General features: G+C 30.2%; 1 protein-coding gene across 2 annotated transcripts in view; it reads left to right on the top strand.

The window, feature by feature from the left end:
* The first annotated feature begins 5,433 nt into the window (after positions 1–5,433).
* Positions 5,434–24,525, top strand: part of SCCRO4 (DCN1-like protein SCCRO4) — a 33,392-nt gene continuing 14,300 nt past the window's right edge. The window contains exons 1-7 of one of the 2 annotated variants that reach the window (XM_076459934.1): positions 5,456–5,590; positions 8,870–8,940; positions 9,226–9,369; positions 11,292–11,374; positions 14,660–14,736; positions 19,249–19,340; positions 22,507–22,615. In XM_076459934.1, the coding sequence (XP_076316049.1) occupies positions 9,284–9,369; positions 11,292–11,374; positions 14,660–14,736; positions 19,249–19,340; positions 22,507–22,615 (447 nt within the window). In that variant the 5' untranslated portion in view covers positions 5,456–5,590; positions 8,870–8,940; positions 9,226–9,283. Of the gene's footprint in view, positions 5,591–8,869; positions 8,941–9,225; positions 9,370–11,291; positions 11,375–14,659; positions 14,737–19,248; positions 19,341–22,506; positions 22,616–24,525 lie in introns of both variants that reach the window. The other variant, XM_076459933.1, reaches the window with a different exon arrangement.

Here is a 24,525-nt window from a genome sequence, read left to right as displayed (position 1 = left end):
ACATCTTCAAAGACCACGCCTCCTTCCACACCACGAAACATCTCGGTTAAACTTTGCTGAGAAGCACCAAACATGGACGTAAAAAAAGTGTAAGAAGGTTTTGTTCTCTCATGAGAAAAGATATTAACCTGGATGGTCCAGATGGCTTCCAACGTTACTGGCACGATAAGGATATCCAACTGGAGACATTTTCTACATGACACAGTGGAGGAGGTTCCATCATGATCTGAGGTACTTTCTTCTTCCATGGAACAATGGAGCTTCAGGTTATACAGGGGCGTGAAACAGCAGCTGGTTACATTGGTATATTGGAGAGAGCATCCTTATGGACTGAAAGCTCTCGATTGTGTGGAAATGAATGAATCTTTCAACAGGACAACGTTGCAATCCACAATTCCCGCAGGACAAAGGACTTCTTCATGGCGAATAACGTGATTCTTTTGGACCATTCAGCGTGTTCGCCCGAACTGAACCCCATTGAAAATGTTTTGGAGTGGATGGTAAGGGAAATCTATAGAAATGAGCGTCAATTCCAAACAGTGCATGATCTTCGTGAAACTATCTTCACCACTTGGAACAACATTCTAGCCAGCCTTCTTCAAACGCTTTTATCGACCATGCCAAAGCGAATGTTTGAAGTTATTCGTAATAACGGCCATGCAACTCACTACTAAGACCTCTTGTTGGGCATTTTTTAGCCTGTTTGGGACTTCTTTTTGGTATGGTCTTAAACTTTTGACCAGCTAGTATTTAGATTAATTTCAAAGTGTTCACATTTTCCCTACTAAATGCTACAAGTTTTTTGTTTTATTTTCCCATTTCGTATTTTCATCTTTCGAAGCTCTACTCAAATAAATGGTTGAGTCTAACAGCGCAAAATGCATATTTTTCTTTATGTTCATTGGCCTTAAGATTTTAGCCAGTAGTGTACGTTTTAAAACTGTAAGTGTCACGTATAGTGAAAGTGAAAAAAACAAAAAAAAACAAAAGTTTAAATTGTTATAATCATAGGCGCCATCTGTTGTCCCTCTTCTCCCGTGCTCTTAATCGTTCGATAGGAAGAATTTAAAATTTTCTACCAGCGTACCAGGTGGCTTGGCTTTGTAAAGAGAATAGTGGATTGTTTATCTTGAATTTCGCACAAAGCTAGACAAGGGCTATCTGCGCTAGCCGTCTCTAATTTAGCAGTGTAAAATTAGAGGGAAGGCAACTAGTCATCATGACTCACCGCCAACTCTTGGGCTACTCTTTTACCAACAAATAGTGGAACTGACCGTCATATTATAACGCCCCCACGGCTGAAAGAGCGAGCAGGTTTGGTGTGACCGGGATTCGAACCCGCGACCTTCAGTTTACAATTCGAACGCCTTAACCCCCTTCGCCATGCCAGACCCGAGAACGGTGGAATTAGTCACTTATTATTTGTCCAGAATTGGTTCTAAAATGACCTACAACTGTGATTTTTGTGTTGTTGTTTATAGCAAGAGTCATTACGTTCTCCTATCATTATATGTAGGTTTCTTTAATGTACATGTGATAGCAATTATTACATTAAAATGGTAAACAACATCAAAGACAAGACATCTATTTTTAGACAGGAAACACGTTTCTGTAAGACGATTGGCTTTAATTGTCAGTTCAATTGTAGTTTTTGTTTTCTCGAAGATAGCTTCGAAATTTAAAGATACTGAAAAAGTGATATATTTTTGTGCGTGTTTTCTTTGAAAAGTTGTCTTTTTTACCTATCGTTTAATTTTTGCGTGTCATATCCATGAAGATGTCTTTGATGTAAAAAAGTAGATACATATTTCTAAAAAACAGAGCGATTTTAGTTGAGATCATGGACTTTTTCCTTATTTCTTGTTTTTCCTTCAATTGCTATCAATTATTTTTTATTATTCAATAATTACACCTTTTTTTGGAAGTGTTTCTGTGAAGTATGTTGCTAATGTCCCTTATTATTAGCATTAAGAACACATTGACAATACATCACATTTAGCCACTATGGCCAGGTGGTTAAGGTGTTTGACTCCTAATCCGATAGTGGTGAGTTCCAATCCCTGTCACACCAAACATGTTCGCCCTTTTAGCCGTGGGGACGTTATAATGTGACGGTTACTCCCGCTATTCGTTGGTAAAGGAGTAGCCCAAGTGTTGGCGATGGATGGTGATGACTAGCTGCCTTCCTTCTTGTCTCACACTGCTAAATTAGGGACAGCTAGCTCAGATAGCCTTCCTGTAACTTTGCGCGAAATTCAAACAAAACAAAAAACCACATTCACCCGGAATTTCAGTTCTGTGTTTTAATAGTCAAAGATATTTGGTTTTTAACTTGACTTGTGGCTCAAAAACACAATTAACCCTGACACTTTCTGAGCAATAAGCTTTAGGCTTAATAATAATTTTTCGGATTGTTATATCTTCTGAACAGCGACATTTTAATTATTGTACGTACGAGCATGAGTTTATGTTAATTAGAAGTTTAAACTATTCATTGTAAATTACAAGTTGTAGATGTTGTGGCTAAATTAATAGGTGTTAATTCAAATAATGAAGAAACATTATTAATAGCTTGTTTTAATTCGTAATTAAATCATAGATTTATTCTGAAAGATTTTTCTATACAAAAATTTATGTATTAAAGAATTATGTAACATAAGTTTAAAAGAATAAAAAGTATATAATATGTTTGCTTGCTAAGTCACAGGATGGTCAGTTAGCTTAGGTTTTTCAAGAGAGTTTTGATTTGTTAACTGCAATTTCGGAAGCTAGCTGAAATTTTCAGGAATATTTAAGCTTACTAAATCACAGGCTTTACAACTAATTGAAACTATCAGAACTGTTTCATCATCTGCCACTCAATTCCTTGAAGGAACATAGGGCCGCAATCACTGCGGTTTCTTGAATAGGTATTTTAAGTGAGTAGGTTGTTAACTCACTGCACCTAGCCGTCCCTAATTTGGTAGAGTAAGACTAGAGGGAAGGCAGCTAGTCATCACCACCCACCGCCAACTCTTGGGCTACTCTTTTATCAAGGAATAGTGGGATTGACCGTAACATTATAATGCCCCCACGGCTGGGAGGGCGAGCATGTTTAGCGCGATGCGGACGCGAACCCGCGACCCTCAGATTACGAGCGCATGCCTTAACGCGCTCAGCCATGCCGGGCCATATCAGGACTCTTTGGGTTTGCTAATTTACAGTTTTGACGTTTAGTTAAAGTTTCAGAAGTGTTTGAGTTTAGGAATTTATGAGTTCAATAGTTACCTACGTTTCCAGAAGTACTTTAGCTTGTTAATTCGCAGATATGACAAACAACTAGTTTGGGAATTTTAGGGAAGTTTTGACTTGCTAAGTCATTTTACAGTACTAATTAATATACAATAAATCATTTAGCAACACAATGCAAGCACAAAAATTATAAAACCTCTGAAATTCTGTGAACATTAATTCAGACTTGTTCAAAACGAAAAGAGTTATACTAATGCATTAAAAACAAATATTAATAAAATATTATCTATTAAAGTTTCGTAATCGTAAATGTAAAGACCGATATTTAGTTAATGACTAATGACCATCTGTTCAGAGAATACAACTTTTGTTTAGCTAGAAGTATCAACCGTGTGACTTGTACGTAAAAAAAACATACTAATCTTCTCCAAAGGTCTAAAATCTTCGAGCAACATTTCTTGAAAGAAACCATAGTGTCCCAATCCATAGTGGATTGATATTAGTAAGTTTCTCGATCTAAACATGAAGACGACAAGCGGTATTCCTTTTTATTTTTGATATTTTCAAGTTGGTTGATGCTTGGGATTTATATAACTAAACTTTGGAATGATATAAGTATTTAGTACACGCAAAACATTTTCCTCGGTACAATAAATTTTGCATATTGCAAAGCTTCATGTTCACCTTATTGTCAATAGATGACACTAAGATTGCATGATTATTGTTCTACGATTATTTGATTATTTCAATTTTACTATCAAATTGACTGTTTTGACTTGTCACGATTTTAAGGTATTCCATTCATAGACATTATATTAAATTGTAATCTGCATATTAATAATTGAATTTCTTTTTCCTCATGATAATTTAGCTAAAATTATAACAATATTCTCTCAAACTAAACACATTTTTAATATGATGAAGAATTTAAATTTTTTTCTGAACTTGTAATTGATGTTAATTTGTAATGTATCTGGTATACAAAGCGCAGGCTAGTCACTGTGTAGCCTTGCACAACAAACAAAGAAGTAAATATAAGTTTTGATATTCAAATAATCTATCCCTGTCAAACAATACGTTTAAAGATTTCGTAAATGGAACAATATATGAAAACAAGTTTTAGAGACGTCTGAAGAACACACATATATATGCAACCTTTATGTTACCTTACGACATTGTGAAACAGTTAAGTATGTTTTCCACAAGAATGGACTTAAATAAAGAGATTGTGATTAAAAATTAAACTAAAAATAAGTAGAAATGCTAAACTTAGATGTTTACTGGGCTGAAAATAATTAAACACAATTTTGTTATATGCTGGTCATCAAAATCACACGGAACAAATAAATAGCACACAGATTCTTAGAGTGAAACATTCATCTCTCCATTTGACAAGAAATAAGATTTAAAGTTAAAAACTTTCATACAAAAGGCGGTAATCCTCGATCTCAAATTCAGCCAATTGCAATATGGAAAGATTACTGAAAACAAGCGTCTTTCTTCACAACTGCGAAAACTGTATAAACAATCTCACAATGATAAAGTATTAATCCTTACAATATGAAGGCAAATAATAAATAAAACTATGCTGCTGGCTTCTTACTTCGAGATTACCTAAGTTTCATAATTATAGCACGACGTCTTATTCCCGTTAAATACGAGAACGAGAAAGAAAACTGTCTGTAACTTAATTCACTAGTTACAGAAAAGTTATAATAAATGTTCAAAAGTCAAGTACTGCAAAGAAATATGTTTACAACACCAGGACTGTTCAGTATCACCTAGGGAATATGACTTAAGAAAGCAATAAATATCAATATATTTTCGAATTATCTTTTAGAGCAAACAACACACGAAAGTCTATCTTAGAGCTTTTTTTAATATGATTTCAACTTTAATTATCAGTATTCGAAGTATTTTTCTTTAATGATATTATAATAACCACAAATATATTTAGGGTAAAAAGAAGCATTTAAAGATGAAATACTTTGCATTCCTAATATATTTTTCACTCCCATTTTTCGGCTATGTTTCTTTGATGACTGATTTTTAACCTGTAAATCTTATTTGTCTTTTTCGTCCACATAATAATTGCATTTCTTGTTAATATAGTGATATCCACAACATATTCCGAAATAGTATAGCCCATAATTGCGACTATTTAATTAAATCAAAGAATTCCTCATAATAATCTTGCTTATCATAGCCGATGTTTTTGTTGTTTTTTAAAAAAGGAATGAAAAATGTTAGTAGCTTAGACGGTCGATATGAGTAGTTCACTTTAAGAAGTTTCTGAAAAGATCGTGAGGAGAGGGGAAAGGCGTATATTTATATATGTATTCAGTTCCAAGCACAACTGGTTAGTTTTAATGATAAATAATGGTAAACTGATAATTCATGTTGTTTTAATGATCAAATCGAAAGCAACTTTGAAAAATCAGGTTTCGTAACTTTGTGGCTTGTTTAACTGTATGTAGTCCTAAGACTTAGTTTATACTGTAATACCAATAAAAGTAATAGTAATACTAACAGTAATCGCCAGTATTGGTCGTTGTTTCTACTTATTTACTAAGGGCATCCGCATTAATTGCGTAATTTATTCATTTATTATTATTATGTGGTTAACATTACATCAAGGTAGAAGTCTATTTTTTATGGAAAACTATTCAGCACGTAGTAACAGAATTTTTTAAATTATGTATCTAAAGGTTAGGTTAGACTTAGTTCAGTTTGATTTTACGACAAGCTGTGTAGTTTACTTTTAGTTCAAAGATGCAAGTTATATTTTGACTTAAATAGCTTGATTATAGCACTGTTGCATGCTGAAGTCTAGTGAAGTGCTTTTTTCCATATCAATTAAACTTAAAACACTGCTGTTAAGTGTCTGTTTCAAACAGTTTGATATTTGAGAGCAACTGTCATAGAATCTATTCTTTTTTGGAATATCTTTAATTTTGAATTAAATTATCGTTAAAGTAGTCTTATCAGTTCACCATATATTATGACTTGTTCCAAAATGCTACATTTTAAAAAATGGTCGAATAGGGTGGGTTAGCCCTGTGGTATAGTTGTGGATGTCTGAGTTATAAGTGTGTTAGAGCAGTGACAGCATTGGTTGTAAATTATTGTTGTCCCTATGACTAAAGGTTTAAAACTAAAGACAATAGCAGGATATGTCACTGTAAAATGAGCATTAACAAGGTGATAAAAAGGCTAAACTGTAAAAACTACAATTTTATTAAATAACCATTTGACAGCCTAAATATATTTATTTCACCAATAGCTTTAAAGAAATTTAACCTTTTAACAGTGAGCCATTTCAGAGGTTAAGAATTCTAATTATTATAACCTTGAATATTTAGGTCTGTATTTTAGTTCCAAGAAGTCACACCAGGTTATCTTGTTTTCTACTAATGTCCTCTTCTAAACCATACAAAATAAATTCACTTTCCTTCTGCACTAGCCCAATTTCTAAAATACTCAATTTTGTCTTAAGTTCTTTGAATTTTGTAGTTTCTGCCACACCTGAAGATAAATTGTTCTGTATGCTGGCTTCTTAAATTAGCTGTGTCAGTATCTTAAAATGTTGTCCTATAATCCTACAAGTAAATAGACATGAATTAAAAAACTTCTGGTCAGGTGGTTTGACAGAAATATGGGTGTATACAAGTATAAATGAAACAAAATTCTATTTTAATTTGTAAAATAGAAATGATTTTTATTTATAATTAGGTCTGTGTGAAAACATGTATTTGTTTTATATCACTAAGATGTTTATTATCAGTGGTATACCCTACAAAGAAATTTTCCATATGTCACATTATTAAAAGAAAGAAATGTATTGAGTGGAATGTAGGGGGGTCACAGTTTGATAATTTATGTTTATAATTTTTTAAGTTCATAGAAGTTAAATTATTTAAATACTTCACTGGTTCCTGTCATAATGAGCCATATAAATGTTTGAATAGTGCACTGGACTCTGCATTCTATATAAATACACTTGTGTAGTTGACAGAATGTTTGTAGAGGGTTGTTTGACACTATAAACCTTAATATAAGGTAAGCCAGACTGACTTCATGTGAGGTCAGGTTAGGCACCATATACCTTGGGTCAGAGGTAAAGCCAAGTTCTTCGGGTAGTGGTAAGCCAGGCAAGTAGTGGTGTTCATTTTTTATGTTTCCATACACATCTTGTTGTATCACGCTTGTGTAAGTTATGTGTGTGTCGTATGTTTCGTATGATGTTATATATCATATTATGTTATGGTGTTATGTAAGTTGTATTATTAATGTGTGTTAGTCATGTTACATATCGTATATCATGTAATGTCATGGTGTTATGCAAGTTGAGTTATTCACGTATGTGTGTCGTACTTGTCATGTGATGTTACATATCATGTTTCATTGTTGTTATTACAATAAATTACCTTCCATTCTCCTGCAACTATATTTCAAACCATGATTTAGTGTTGTGTTAAACCATGATTTGGTGTTGTCTTAAACCATGACTTTAAAATATTTCATATTTACATTGCTTCATTTGGTATAGTATTTTATGTACTTCTCAACAGACCTAGTCACTCTGTTTCAGTTGCCTTCATTCTAAAACTAGAAACTTGAGTGTTGGTTATAGATCATCTCTTGAAAAATTGTTTGTTCAGTAATTCATCAGTTGTATACAGGTACTTGAAAGTATGTTTTTTTTAGTAACTCAAGTATCAGTTTTAGAGCAGTGTTTGAAAGATTGTACATTTAGTAACTTATCAGTTGTATATAGGTACTTGAAAGTATGTTTTTTAGTAACTCAACTGTCAGTTACAGGTCAGTATTTCATAGATTGTTTACTAAGTTGTCAGTTGTATACAGGTACTTGAAAATATGTTTTTAGTAACTCAAGTGTTAGTCTTAGAGCAGTATTTGAAAGATTTTTGTTACTTTACCAATGGTTGTTATTGTTACTTTACATGTAATTTTATTGTTATTTTACCCTAGTTGTTATTGTTATTCTACATGTAATTTTATTGTTATTTTACCCTAGTCGTTATTGTTATTGAACATGTAATTTTATTGTTATTTTACCCTAGTTGTTGTTATTTTACATGTAATTTTATTGTTATTTTACCCTAGTTGTTATTGTTATTCTACATGTAATTTTATTGTTATTTTACTCATGGTTGTTATTGTTATTCTACATGTAATTTTATTGTTATTTTACCCTGGTTATTATTGTTATTTTACCCTAGTTGTTATTGTTATTCTACATGTAATTTTATTGTTATTTTACCCTAGTTGTTATTGTTATTCTACATGTAATTTCTAATTTTACTTTATTCATGATTGTTACATAAATTTTTTTGTTACTTACTGTTACAATGTCACAATAACTGTGAATCAGAATTACACGTTCTGTTAACTATAAACGTTACTGGTCTGTTAATTTTTAGATTTGTATTAAATTTAAATTGAACAGAGTATATTAAAATTGTTCTCTGTGTTAAAGTTATAATTCAAATGATACGTAGTTATCTTAGAAGTATAAAACAGTTGTAACTAACTTATCTATACTCCTCTATATTATTTGAAGTGTATTGTTTTGTGTAAAAAAGCAACTTGACAATTGATTTGTAATTATCATAAGGTGCTATCCTGAATGCTCCACAATGAAAACTTTGTGTTATGATGTTTGTGATCAAAGCAAGGTTTCTATAGGTATGAAGTACAAAATCAATTGGTTAATATAACAAATTTAATATACATGTTTTACTTGGTATATATGATAGTGTTTTTATAGTTCACTTAGCTTTTATTGATATTTTTGGTTATAATCCTGTGAGGTTTGAACAGTTTAAGTAAACTAACACACAGTTCTCTTAATAAATGTATGTACTAAATGTTTTAACAAATACTGTTAATGGTTGTATAATAGTTTCTAACTTGTATATACAAAGCACACAGAAGCTATTGGTAGGGATGTTAAATTATTAATATTTTCAGAATTGAAAACAGTTACCTCTTCAGCATACATCAAGCAGAAGACTAAAGTTGGAAGATCATGCCTCCTAAGAGGAAAGTGCGTCCACATCTTGTAGAAGAAGATAAACACAGTGGTGTCTACAAGTTTCCAAAAATGCATTCCAGGTAAGATTAAGACACATTTTGGTTAACTTTGATTTTAAAGTGTGTTTAAAATGTTTAGTCATTTTTCTTACCTGGCTGTTTTATAGATGTTAATTGTGGGTCAGTCTAGATTATTAAATAAACACTAATTATTCTCTTAAATTAAGAAATTTAATACATTTTTACAATTAAAAGACAGTGTTGAAGTGTTTTTATTTTAATAATATTTTTTCTGCCATTATTCAAGTAAAGTTACATTAACTTTAGTACTTTGTATCAATATTTTATGTCGGTCATGGATCATTAGAAAAGGGTAGGCCCACATGAGAAACTTGAAAATAAATAAATGTATACTGTTTTGTTATATAATTTGTATTGTAATTTTAAATAATTGGATCTGGAATATTAAAAACTAACATATTTAATGGTAACAATGGACCTATGTCTGGTCTCTGAGGATAAACCTTATCTACTATGTTAAAACACCAATACTAGTTACACAGCATGATCAAGCAACCCAGTTCTATTGGCCTTTTGACAAAGGGAGTCACTCTGATGTGGGAACACACAGAGTACTCCTAACTTTGATTGTGCATGTTTATTCTTCCATTAATGACGTGAAAGATGCAAATATGTAAGTGGTATAAAGCAGATTACAAATCAATATTTGTAATCCATGTTGTAGGTTTACAAAGCTATTGTTGACAATACTGAAATCAAATCATGGTGGTTAAACACTAAAGTTATATTTGTGATATTATAATGTATTAAAATAAAAACAGTAGCAGGGCAAAACCACATACTAATAACAATGAAAATAATCTTCACTACCCATTATTTCTATTTGGATTGCCTGACCGCGGATTTGTTTTATAATGATTTTTATTATTGGCCCTGTATACTGCACTTGTGTGGATAAAACATTTTCAGTTATATTACACCTTAAATGTCACATGAAATCAAAATACCATGCTTATGCCAAGATAAAAGTTAGAACTCCTGAGACAAAGCCATCTTGAACATATCTTAGATAAAGGATAATACAAATCTGGCACGTTATTAAATATTTAGTAGATGTTATCACATTTGTTACTTGATGGTAATAATGAGACTAGTGGATTGCTGTCTATTGATCAATCTATATATTTCAAGAATTTCAAACACCATGAAATCATTTTATCACTTGTATTTCTTCTACTTGAAGAAATAACAATGGAAGAGAAAAATACTGAATTTTTTTTTCTATCAGCGTATAGATATAACTACAACTACTGCTTGGCGTGCCAAGCTCTCCATAACTGTATGTTAATGAAAGAGAGATTATTAAATAATTAATGGAGTGAAAAATGTTTTCCAACAACTATTATTGTCCCCACTACCCATGTTATTAAAAATTATAATGTTTGTTCATTGTTCAACACAAGACTACATGATGGCCATCTTTGGTCTGCTCACTGCAGGTATAAAAACTTTATCATAAGTTATTGTTTTTACTTCAGTAATAACCACCTTTAATATTTTTGTATTAGATGATGTAACAACCAACTGTTTCAGTGCAATTCATTAATTAGACCATAAATAAATCAGTTAGTAAATTTTGCTAATTGTTCAACTGTACCTTGAGATAAAAATTTTTGTCATCTGGTGCATTAAACTAGATAATTTCTTGTATGTTTCATATCTTCAAGTGTGGACACCGATTACTCTAATCTTTCATATGCTGAATAGTAGTTAGACATTATATGTGATAGAAAAAGCAGAGAAAACTTATCAAAACTACATTGTAAGTTACTTTTCTATACATCCGAAGGAAGATAAACGTTTAAATTTCCTTCTTAATTCTGTATAAATGGTGGTCATAATTTTTTATTTATATCTTAAAGAAAGTATATACATTTATATCAGAATGTTTCATGATAAAGTTCAGGTATTTTGTCTTTCAGTACACGGCGTACAAAGAATGGTGAAGTTCACGATCAAGGATATTCCCAGAAGAAATGTATAGCTCTTTTTCATGAGTACTCTTGTAAGTTGTCTGTGTTTACTGTAGTACTACTCTTGTAAGTTGTCTGTGTTTACTGTAGTACTACTCTTGTAAGTTGTCTGTGTTTACTGTAGTACTACTCTTGTAAGTTGTCTGTGTTTACTGTAGTACTACTCTTGTAAGTTGTCTGTGTTTACTGTAGTACTACTCTTGTAAGTTGTCTGTTTACTGTAGTACTATTGTAAGATGTCTGTGTTTACTGTAGTACTACTCTTGTAAGATGTCTGTGTTTACTGTAGTACTACTCTTGTAAGTTGTTTGTTTACTGTAGCACTACTCTTGTAAGATGTCTCTGTTTACTGTAGTACTACTCTTGTAAGTTTTCTCTGTTTACTGTAGTACTACTCTTGTAAGATGTCTGTGTTTACTGTAGTACTACTCTTGTAAGTTGTCTGTGTTTACTGTAATACTATTGTAAGTTGTCTGTGTTTACTGTAGTACTACTCTTGTAAGTTGTCTGTGTTTAGTGTAGTACTCCTCTTGTAAGTTGTCTGTGTTTACTGTAGTACTACTCTTGTAAGTTGTCTGTGTTTACTGTAGTACTACTCTTGTGAGTTGTTTGTTTACTGTAGCACTACTCTTGTAAGATGTCTGTGTTTACTGTAGCACTACTCTTGTAAGATTTCTGTGTTTAATGTTTAAGGTGTAATATTTAATTTCTATGAAATATTTCATGTGTTTCTTCGATCTTTGACTAAATTCTTGGTGATTGCAATTAGATATTCTTATATTGTAGGAAGAAAGAAATGTTTAATAAATTATTTTATAACATGAAGTGTTGAACATAAGCAAATGATATGTACCTATAATAATTATTAAAGTACACTACATATACTTAAGGTTACAACTGCAGTTGTGTGCAACCTTAGGTATAGAGAGTTTTTAATGTTTATGGTATTTCTCTAGGGAGCTTTGATGCTGTACTTGTGGCCAATCCTGGACATACTCAAGATGATATAGTCTCACTCTTTCCAGTGTCTTCCTTTGCTCCGTTAACTTCTCATGAGGCCAATTTGGATCAACCACCTGCAGCTCCATTGGTACATCAAGTTTGTGATGTTTTGGACCTTTCCTTAGCTGCTTTTCAGTCTGCATCTTTAGTGATGGTGGAATATTCCGAGGGAGGTGTATTTAGTCTTCTCTCCACTCTCTGATATTGGAGTTCATACAGAGAGATTTACTGCTTAGTTAAATGAAAAGACAGCTATGCCTTGTTTGCCACATTTTTCAAGCATGCTTTTGCCTACCACTACTATGGTGGAAGCATATTTACTATTGGAGAACAGACCAACTTCTGGAAATACGGGGTTCCACAATGGAGTATGTGATCAACCTGAAAAGATTACAGTTTTCTAGGATTTGTTTAACCGTAACTACAGTGCTGAAGTAGTTGTCACCCCTACACCTTTTTTTCAGGAAGCACTTCAGTGAGCACCACATTACTTTGGTGATGTGTTGGGACCATTTTTAGCATCCGTCTTGATTCAGTTGTCAGCTTCTGCTCTTTTTCCTAGCCGCTTGGTTGGGATTTGTTAGAGATAAGATGATGGAGGACATTCACCTACCTGCTGCTGCCCTCCATGACTTACATGAGGGCCATTTCTTCAACCCATGATTTTTCTGGGCATTCTGTAGTCTTTGGATTCAGAGGTTGATGTCTGATGTCATTTGAGTCTCGACTTTTTCAACTCCTAAAGGGAGTAATAATTTTCTACCCCTATTTGAGTGTTCTGACTCCTGACATTAGCCCCTCATTCCATGGAAACCCAGAATAGGTACCATCTTTATCCAAAAGGTTTCTCAGCTTGGTTGGAATGCAGCCAATGGTAGCAGTGACTACCATATGCCTTTGGAGTCTGTAGGATCTTGGATTTGAAAATTTCTGTAGTGTGGAAAACCTTCTCCATGGATATTGCTGGTTATTTTGTCAAGATTAGTTATTCAGTTCACATCACCACCAACATACTTTCCCCACACCCCAACCTGTAGTGTATGTGTTCCCACAGATCCTAGATTTTGGAACTTCATTACATTGCTATCAGATTTGTTGGTCAAGAGGGCAGTAGGGTAAGTTGTTCCAGTTCTTCCTGTGTTTTATTCCAATCTATTTGTTGTACCCAATAAGTCAATAGATTAGTAGCTAGTCATTCAGCTTTCTTGTTCAGATCAATCCCTAGATCCTCTAGAGTTCACATTTGAGTCATTCCTGACTCTGTTCGTATCTTTTGCTGGGGCTGTGCATAACCATGTTTTATATTAGCAATACTTATTTGCACAGTCCCTTAGCAACTATTTGTGTTACATGTATAAGGATCTGGTGCTGCATTTAAGGGCTCCATACATGTTCTGCTGAATCATACAAACCTTTTCTGATTCACTTTGCCTGTTCTCAAGTCATTCCATGGACATCTGGCTACTGCTAGCACCATCTCTTCAGTTGGTGATACTGCTTTCAAAAGTGACCAAGACAGGATTTCTTATCAGATCCAAGGCATGTCTTCTCACTCTAACACGATACATCTTCCATCCAGGTATCTTTTTTTCAACATATATTTCTGTCAGGCTCAGCTGGCTCCCATTTGGCTCCATACTGTGGTACAGGCAGACCAACTCTTCTCCATATTTGGTAATGTGGGCATCACTCAAATCCTTTGGAACAAGCACATCAGAGATCTTTTTATTGGTCTGTATGCAAACCAATAGATAATAAACAGCAGTCCAGTAAAATCCGAGTAGAAAGAGATATGTATTGTTACAAGCTATAAGCTATTTAGGGTAGCAATTGTGATTTCAACTTACAATTTGTAGTCATTCCAGATATAAAAATATGTAATTTAGAATTAATTCTGTTTATTTTTTTAAGTAGTTACAAGATTGGTCAAGTGAGTTGGTCATGGATAAAATTATGGTATAGAAAATAACAGATAAAATATAAAGTTTTTCAAAAAAATTGATATATTCATTTATGAAGCATCAGAGGTTATGGAAATGAAATTTGAAAAATTTTAGATGGAAAAAGAATTTTTAGTCTTAATATGAAAATCACTTTGCACTAGGAGAAGTTAACACTAATATCATGTAATTACATACATTTTAAATTAAAAAAACTCAATGTTTAGTGAAAACTTGCCAAATTTTGTGAAGGTATGTTAAGTACTTTGAGGACCATAGTATGTATACCACCATGGTTGCATGGACACATCAGATATGCGAGTCCACTGTAATAGGTTTAAAACAAGTAATTAAAAGTATTCGACTGTCTTTCAGCTGTAGATGATCCAGATGTGATTGGCCCTGATGGAATGGAGAAGTTTTGTGAAGACCTAGGAGTAGAACCAGAAGATGTAAGTTCTGGGAACAAACTGTACAACAGAAGATAACAAAATTCATGTTTTATTCAACCATTAAAAGTGGCATGAAATAACATTTTTCAGCATATGTCTAGATCGGACTTTAGAAAACTAATCCATTGAACAGGACACGTTTATGTAGTTGTCTATACAAATGCATTTAGGGCTTTTTTATAATGTTTAAATTGTTTAATTAATAATACATGTACAGTGTCTATATTTCGTTTTTATTAACACAGTTATGAGTTGTGTGAATGGGTTGATTAATAACATGGTTGTTAAATATGTGAATGGGTTGGTTGATATCACATGTATAATGTTTATATTTCTTGTTTATTAACAAACACAATTTTTATATTTTTTGGTTAATAACATGACGGCAGTGTGAATGCATTATTTAATGACACAGATATAATGTTTGCATTGCTTGGTTAATAATGGTTGTCTATTGTGTTAGTGTATTGATTAATGACGTATAATGTTTATATTGTTACTTTGATAGCATGATTGCTATGTAAATGCAGTAGTTAATAACACATATATAATGTTAATATTGTTTGGTAAATAATGTGGTTGTCTGCTGTGTAAGTTAAGAAATAAAACAATGTTTATGCTGCTTGGTAAATAATATGGTTGTCTGTTGTATCAATTTGTTAAGTAATAACACACAATATTTATATTGTTTGGTAAATAATGTGGTTGTCTGCTGTGTAAGTTACAAAATAAAACATAATGTTTATGCTGCTTGGTAAATAATATGGTTGTCTGTTGTATCAATTTATTAATTAATAACACATATAATGTTTATATTGTTTGATTAATAACGTGGTTGTCTGCTGTATCAGTTTGTTAATTAATAACACAATTTTTATATTGTTTGTTAAATAATATGGTTGTCTGCTGTGTCAATTTGTTAAGTAATAAAACATATAATGTTTATATTGCTTGGTAAATAATGTGGTTGTTTGCTGTGGGAATGCACTGGTTCATAACACGTGCATAATGTTGAAATTCCTTGACTGTTAACACCATGTTAATAGCCTTGCTTGGACAATCCAACTGATGTGTTGTCTACATGTTTTCTTTCATGGTACCTGTATTTTCAAGTAAGTGTTACATGTAGCACTTTTTCTTTAACACATATTTCTACAGGTTATTTGTATAGAATGTCTTTGTTTCTTTACTCTGATTTCAGTGTCCCACATATTTCTACAGGTTATTTGTATAGAATGTCTTTGTTTCTTTACTCTGATTTCAGTGTCCCACATATTTCTACAGGTTATTTGTATAGAATGTCCTTGTTTCTTTACTCTGATTTCAGTGTCCCACATATTTCTACAGGTTATTTGTATAGAATGTCTTCGTTTCTTCATGCTACTTTAAGTTTCCCACATTTCTACAGGTTATTTGTATATGATGGAAACTATGAAGAGAGATTTATATAAAAGATACAAGTATTCACATTAAGTTAAAATGGAAAGACAAATTGGACATGTCTAATTAGTTGGCCTTTAATCAAATTATCTTCCTTCTTAGTTACAAAAACTGGAAGTATAAAGTGAAAGTAGCAGCAGTGTTTCATTATTTCTCTACTGTCATTGTGCAGTTATTTCTTTATCTATAAATAATGAACCTTTAGGTAAGATGTTTCTCTAGGATAACAAAATATGTTTACAGTTATTTCTTTATCTATAAATAATGAACCTTTAGGTAAGATGTTTCTCTAGGATAACAAAATATGTTTACAGTTATTTCTTTATCTATAAATAATGAACCTTTAGGTAAGATGTTTCTCTAGGATAACAAAATATGTTTACAGTTATTTCTTTATCTATAAATAATGAACCTTTAGGTAAGATGTTTCTCTAGGATAACAAAATATGTTTACAGTTATTTCTTTATCTATAAATAATGAACCTTTAGGTAAGATGTTTCTCTAGGATAACAAAATATGTTTACAGTTATTTCTTTATCTATAAATAATGAACCTTTAGGTAAGATGTTTCTCTAGGATAACAAAATATGTTTACAGTTATTTCTTTATCTATAAATAATGAACCTTTAGGTAAGATGTTTCTCTAGGATAACAAAATATGTTTACAGTTATTTCTTTATCTATAAATAATGAACCTTTAGGTAAGATGTTTCTCTAGGATAACAAAATATGTTTACAGTTATTTCTTTATCTATAAATAATGAACCTTTAGGTAAGATGTTTCTCTAGGATAACAAAATATGTTTACAGTTATTTCTTTATCTATAAATAATGAACCTTTAGGTAAGATGTTTCTCTAGGATAACAAAATATGTTTACAGTTATTTCTTTATCTATAAATAATGAACCTTTAGGTAAGATGTTTCTCTAGGATAACAAAATATGTTTACAGTTATTTCTTTATCTATAAATAATGAACCTTTAGGTAAGATGTTTCTCTAGGATAACAAAATATGTTTACAGTTATTTCTTTATCTATAAATAATGAACCTTTAGGTAAGATGTTTCTCTAGGATAACAAAATATGTTTACAGTTATTTCTTTATCTATAAATAATGAACCTTTAGGTAAGATGTTTCTCTAGGATAACAAAATATGTTTACAGTTATTTCTTTATCTATAAATAATGAACCTTTAGGTAAGATGTTTCTCTAGGATAACAAAATATGTTTACAGTTATTTCTTTATCTATAAATAATGAACCTTTAGGTAAGATGTTTCTCTAGGATAACAAAATATGTTTACAGTTATTTCTTTATCTATAAATAATGAACCTTTAGGTAAGATGTTTCTCTAGGATAACAAAATATGTTTACAGTTATTTCTTTATCTATAAATAATGAACCTTTAGGTAAGATGTTTCTCTAGGATAACAAAATATGTTTACAGTTATTTCTTTATCTATAAATAATGAACCTTTAGGTAAGATGTTTCTCTAGGATAACAAAATATGTTTACAGTTATTTCTTTATCTATAAATAATGAACCTTTAGGTAAGATGTTTCTCTAGGATAACAAAATATGTTTACAGTTATTTCTTTATCTATAAATAATGAACCTTTAGGTAAGATGTTTCTCTAGGATAACAAAATATGTTTACAGTTATTTCTTTATCTATAAATAATGAACCTTTAGGTAAGATGTTTCTCTAGGGTAACAAAATATGTTTACAGTTATTTCTTTATCTATAAATAATGAACCTTTAGGTAAGATGTTTCTCTAGGGTAACAAAATATGTTTACAGTTATTTCTTTATCTATAAATAATGAACCTTTAGGTAAGATGTTTCTCTAGGATAACAAAATATGTTTACAGTTATTTCTTTATCTATAAATAATGAACCTTTAGGTAAGATGTTTCTCTAGGATAACAAAATATGTTTACAGTTATTTCTTTATCTATAAATAATGAACCTTTAGGTAAGATGTTTCTCTAGGATAACAAAATATGTTTACAGTTATTTCTTTATCTATAAATAATGAACCTTTAGGTAAGATGTTTCTCTAGGATAACAAAATATGTTTACAGTTATTTCTTTATCTATAAATAATGAACCTTTAGGTAAGATGTTTCTCTAGGATAACAAAATATGTTTACAGTTATTTCTTTATCTATAAATAATGAACCTTTAGGTAAGATGTTTCTCTAGGATAACAAAATATGTTTACAGTTATTTCTTTATCTATAAATAATGAACCTTTAGGTAAGATGTTTCTCTAGGATAACAAAATATGTTTACAGTTATTTCTTTATCTATAAATAATGAACCTTTAGGTAAGATGTTTCTCTAGGATAACAAAATATGTTTACAGTTATTTCTTTATCTATAAATAATGAACCTTTAGGTAAGATGTTTCTCTAGGATAACAAAATATGTTTACAGTTATTTCTTTATCTATAAATAATGAACCTTTAGGTAAGATGTTTCTCTAGGATAACAAAATATGTTTACAGTTATGTCTTTATCTATAAATAATGAACCTTTAGGTAAGATGTTTCTCTAGGATAACAAAATATGTTTACAGTTATGTCTTTATCTATAAATAATGAACCTTTAGGTAAGATGTTTCTCTAGGATAACAAAATATGTTTACAGTTATGTCTTTATCTATAAATAATGAACCTTTAGGTAAGATGTTTCTCTAGGATAACAAAATATGTTTACAGTTATTTCTTTATCTATAAATAATGAACCTTTAGGTAAGATGTTTCTCTAGGATAACAAAATATGTTTACAGTTATTTCTTTATCTATAAATAATGAACCTTTAGGTAAGATGTTTCTCTAGGATAACAAAATATGTTTACAGTTATTTCTTTATCTATAAATAATGAACCTTTAGGTAAGATGTTTCTCTAGGATAACAAGATATGTTTATAGTTATTTCTTTATCTTTAAATAATGAACCTTTAGGTAAGATGTTTCTCTAGGATAACAAAATATGTTTACAATTATCCTTTAAGTACAACGTATATGAATAATTGATGAAGTTTTTATCCTTTTATACCTAGGTAGTTATGTTAGTGTTAGCGTGGAAAATGGAAGCCAAACAAATGGGATACTTTAGGTTATCTGAATGGCTTAAAGGATTGTCAGATTTACAGTAAGTATGTTTTATCATGTTATTATGTATCACTACAGATGTTTAGTAAAGAAATAGAATTTAATGTGGTAACATCAAATAAATCATTTCAAATCTAGTGTCACAATATTGTTAGTTCTACTAGTTTCAAGTTAAATATAGGTATTATAATACTACTTAGTGTCACATTATTGTTAGTTCTACTAGTTTCAAGTTAAATATAGGTATTATAATACTACCTAGTGTCACATTATTGTTAGTTCTACTAGTTTCAAGTTAAATATAGGTATTATAATACTACCTAGTGTCACAATATTGTTAGTTTTACTAGTTTCAAGTTAATAATTAGTAATATAATACTATCTAGTGTCACAATATTGTTAGTTCTACTAGTTTCAAGTTAAATATAGGTATTATAATACTACCTAATGTCACATTATTGTTTGTTCTACTAGTTTCAAGTTAAATATAGGTATTATAATACTTCCAAGTGTCACAATATTGTTAGTTCTACTAGTTTCAAGTTAAATATAGTTATTACAATACTACCTAGTGTCACATTATTGTTAGTTCTACTAGTTTCAAGTTAAATATAGGTATTATAATACTACCTAGTGTCACAATATTGTTAGTTTTACAAGTTTCAAGTTAAGAATTAGTAATATAATACTATCTAGTGTCACATTATTGTTAGTTCTACTAGTTTCAAGTTAAATATAGGTATTATAATACTACCTAGTGTCACATTATTGTTAGTTCTACTAGTTTCAAGTTAAATATAGGTATTATAATACTACCTAGTGTCACAATATTGTTAGTTCTACTAGTTTCAAGTTAAATATAGGTATTACAATACTACCTAGTGTCACATTATTGTTAGTTCTACTAGTTTCAAGTTAAATATAGGTATTATAATACTACCTAGTGTCACAATATTGTTAGTTTTACTAGTTTCAAGTTAATAATTAGTAATATAATACTATCTAGTGTCACAATATTGTTAGTTCTACTAGTTTCAAGTTAAATATAGGTATTACAATACTACCAAGTGTCACATTATTGTTAGTTCTACTAGTTTCAAGTTAAATATAGGTATTATAATACTACCTAGTGTCACAATATTGTTAGTTTTACAAGTTTCAAGTTAAGAATTAGTAATATAATACTATCTAGTGTCACATTATTGTTAGTTCTACTAGTTTCAAGTTAAATATAGGTATTATAATACTACCTAGTGTCACATTATTGTTAGTTCTACTAGTTTCAAGTTAAATATAGGTATTATAATACTACCTAGTGTCACAATATTGTTAGTTTTACTAGTTTCAAGTTAATAATTAGTAATATAATACTATCTAGTGTCACAATATTGTTAGTTCTACTAGTTTCAAGTTAAATATAGGTATTATAATACTACCTAGTGTCACATTATTGTTAGTTCTACTAGTTTCAAGTTAAATATAGGTATTATAATACTACCAAGTGTCACAATATTGTTAGTTCTACTAGTTTCAAGTTAAATATAGGTATTATAATACTACCTAGTGTCACAATATTGTTAGTTCTACTAGTTTCAAGTTAAATATAGGTATTACAATACTACCTAGTGTCACATTATTGTTAGTTCTACTAGTTTCAAGTTAAATATAGGTATTATAATACTACCTAGTGTCACAATATTGTTAGTTTTACTAGTTTCAAGTTAATAATTAGTAATATAATACTATCTAGTGTCACAATATTGTTAGTTCTACTAGTTTCAAGTTAAATATAGGTATTATAATACTACCTAGTGTCACATTATTGTTAGTTCTACTAGTTTCAAGTTAAATATAGGTATTATAATACTACCAAGTGTCACAATATTGTTAGTTCTACTAGTTTCAAGTTAAATATAGGTATTATAATACTACCTAGTGTCACAATATTGTTAGTTCTACTAGTTTCAAGTTAAATATAGGTATTACAATACTATCTAGTGTCACATTATTGTTAGTTCTACTAGTTTCAAGTTAAATATAGGTATAATACTACCTAGTGTCACAATATTGTTAGTTTTACTAGTTTCAAGTTAAATATAGGTATTATAATACTACCTAGTGTCACATTATTGTTAGTTCTACTAGTTTCAAGTTAAATATAGGTATTATAATACTACCTAGTGTCACATTATTGTTAGTTCTACTAGTTTCAAGTTAAATATAGGTATTATAATACTACCTAGTGTCACAATATTGTTAGTTCTACTAGTTTCAAGTTAAATATAGGTATTATAATACTACCTAGTGTCACATTATTGTTAGTTCTACTAGTTTCAAGTTAAATATAGGTATTATAATACTACCTAGTGTCACATTATTATTAGTTCTACTAGTTTCAAGTTAAATATAGGTATTATAATACTACCTAGTGTCACATTATTGTTAGTTCCACTAGTTACTCTGTTGCTGTTTCCAACAGAACTGTAAACCACTTTGTAGATGTTATTTTTGTAAACAATGTGACTACTCATACTAGTTATTTGTGTCTTGACAAACTTCTGATGACTTCATGAATCTGTTTCTTTGTAGTCTTCTCTTGGTACTTATCTTATGTAACTAAACCTAGAAAGGTAGCTAACTTAAAATATTTATAACCAAAATTAATATACAACTACAATAATATAATAGATGTGTGGTAAGTGTAACAAAAATATTGTTAAAACAACAGTTGCAGTTGTGTATGAAAATACTAAATGTGAATAATTTAAAATGTAAATAATAATAGTTTTACAGTTTTTATATGAGCTAATAGGATGACAAAGGTATGAGCAGGAATACAGAGTTCTATGAAAAAACACAATTATCTAAGGTAGTGTGTTGTTCATTCAGCAATGAAAACTTTAAAAACGTCCATTTTTTGTGTTTCATGTTCTCAGTCATTAAATATTGAGCTATTTCAGATTTGAAGTTGTGGATACACAACATTAAAATATATTTCTAGAGTTGTCACATGGTGGATACACAATAGTAAATTATATTTCTAGAGTTCTCACTTTGGTTGTTGTTATTCCCAAGAATTTGTTGTGTTCAAAATATCAAATTATTTCTTCAAATGTTGAATATCTTATGTTTAATATTTTTTCTCTAATGTTAAAGCAATATTGTTACCGTTGCCAGATCATTTTTCTATCCTGTCTTTTTTTCAGGTGTGATTCTATACAAATAATTCAATCCAAGTTGGACTACCTCAGGTCTCTTCTAGATGACCCAAGCAGTTTTAAAAGCATCTACCGATATGCATATGATTTTGCCAGGGTACGTAGTGCCTGTTATAAAGTATTATTTGATTTTTCATCAGTGAATACCCTTGTCTTTAGTAATGTTTTCATAGAAATATCTCATGAACAACTTACGAGATTTGGATTATTTGTAACTCCATGTATTGTGTTGGAAATAATAAATAACCTCTTTAGAAAATATATAATAACGTAATACATATATAAGTAATACATATATTAAACATTCAAATTTAATACCATCAACAAAAGATTAAAACACTTTACTTACCAAACACTACTGTTATTTAATGTGTAAAGTTGATAGGAATTGGGTAACTGTAATAATATTTCTGAGACTTACAGAATAGTATAGGATAAATAAATTACATTTTTTTTATAAGTACAATAATAATGAGGAATATAATATTAATATGATTTTAATTTAAATAGTATATCAACTATTTTATTTTATTTTTGTAATGTATTTAACTTGTACATCTGGAAAATATGTGTCTTTAGATTACTTATGTTTAGATGAAAAGTGTTAGTGTATGTTTTTGTTCTTAGTACAAGTGTTTATTGATGAAGGACTCTTGAAGTTACTAAACCAGTAGAAGATATTGATAAGAGAAAGAGAGAAATACTTTTATATTCCAGTGTTATGAAATAAATAATTTTAATACTGTTATATACATTAATTATATTAACTGTTAACAGCTAAAATCAGCACTATAAAACAATAATGAACTTTATATATATAATAGTATTAAGAAGGTTTTAGCACAGAATCCATTTCAAATCCCACTTGTGACCTTAAAATAATAACAGATAATAATGTCTATGGTAGTATCTCCCAAATCATCCCTTTTACCAGATAGAATTCAAACCCTGATGTTAAGCTTGCCAGCAAGCATGGATAATCAGATAAGGGTATGAAGATGCATGTTTAAACTTATAATAAATATTTCAGCTCCTACAACTTAACTGTCTTCTTCCAGTTACTTTTCATCCAGATATACTGAACAAAATTATAATTTTAGTTTTCGCCATGTAGCTTAACTAACTACCTCTAGTGACAAAAAGGATGTTTTACCTGTTGAATTTTTTTTTAGTTTTAAAATATAATATTTTTGTATTTTTATTATAAACATTTAAAATTTTTTAGTTGCTAATATTTGTGCACTGATTATTTTGAAGTTTATTTATGAATAATGCAACATTGTCCATCAAATTGTTATCATTACTGAGAACTGTTAAAAATCGTTTCAGCTAGAATATAATGACATACTTTAACATCATACATGGAATAACACTATATAATGACACACTTTAACATAATACATGTAATAACTATATTATGACACACTAACATTTTTGTTATCTGTTGTTGCTATGATACAGATTGATATGGAGTAACTGTTGTCTTACTGTTGAGTGCTTATACTGATGGCACTAGTACGCTAAATAAACAATAAATATGGTATTGTCTGTATCTTTTGTTGTTGTTGAGTGTTTATACTGATGGCACTAGTACGCTAAATAAACAATAAATATGGTATTGTCTGTATCTTTTGTTGTTGTTGAATGTTTGTACTGATGGCACTAGTACGCTAAATAAACAATAAATATGGTATTGTCTGTATCCTCTTTTGTTGTTGTTGAGTGTTTATACTGATGGCACTAGTACGCTAAATAAACAATAAATATGATATTGTCTGTATCCTCTTTTGTTGTTGTTGAGTGTTTATACTGATGGCACTAGTACGCTAAATAAACAATAAATATTGTATTGTCTGTATCTTTTGTTGTTGTTGAGTGTTTATACTAATGGCACTAGTATGCTAAATCACTTCTATTTAGTTTAACACTGCACCTCCAAAGCATAATTGTTATTGTTTTCTATTGCTACAATGGCACAAATAGATCATTGTTCATATTATCTGTTGT

The sequence above is a fragment of the Tachypleus tridentatus genome, chromosome 10, assembly GCF_004210375.1.
Source record: "Tachypleus tridentatus isolate NWPU-2018 chromosome 10, ASM421037v1, whole genome shotgun sequence".
NCBI classification, from domain to species: domain Eukaryota; kingdom Metazoa; phylum Arthropoda; class Merostomata; order Xiphosura; family Limulidae; genus Tachypleus; species Tachypleus tridentatus.
This window is presented reverse-complemented; position numbering and strand designations above follow the sequence as displayed.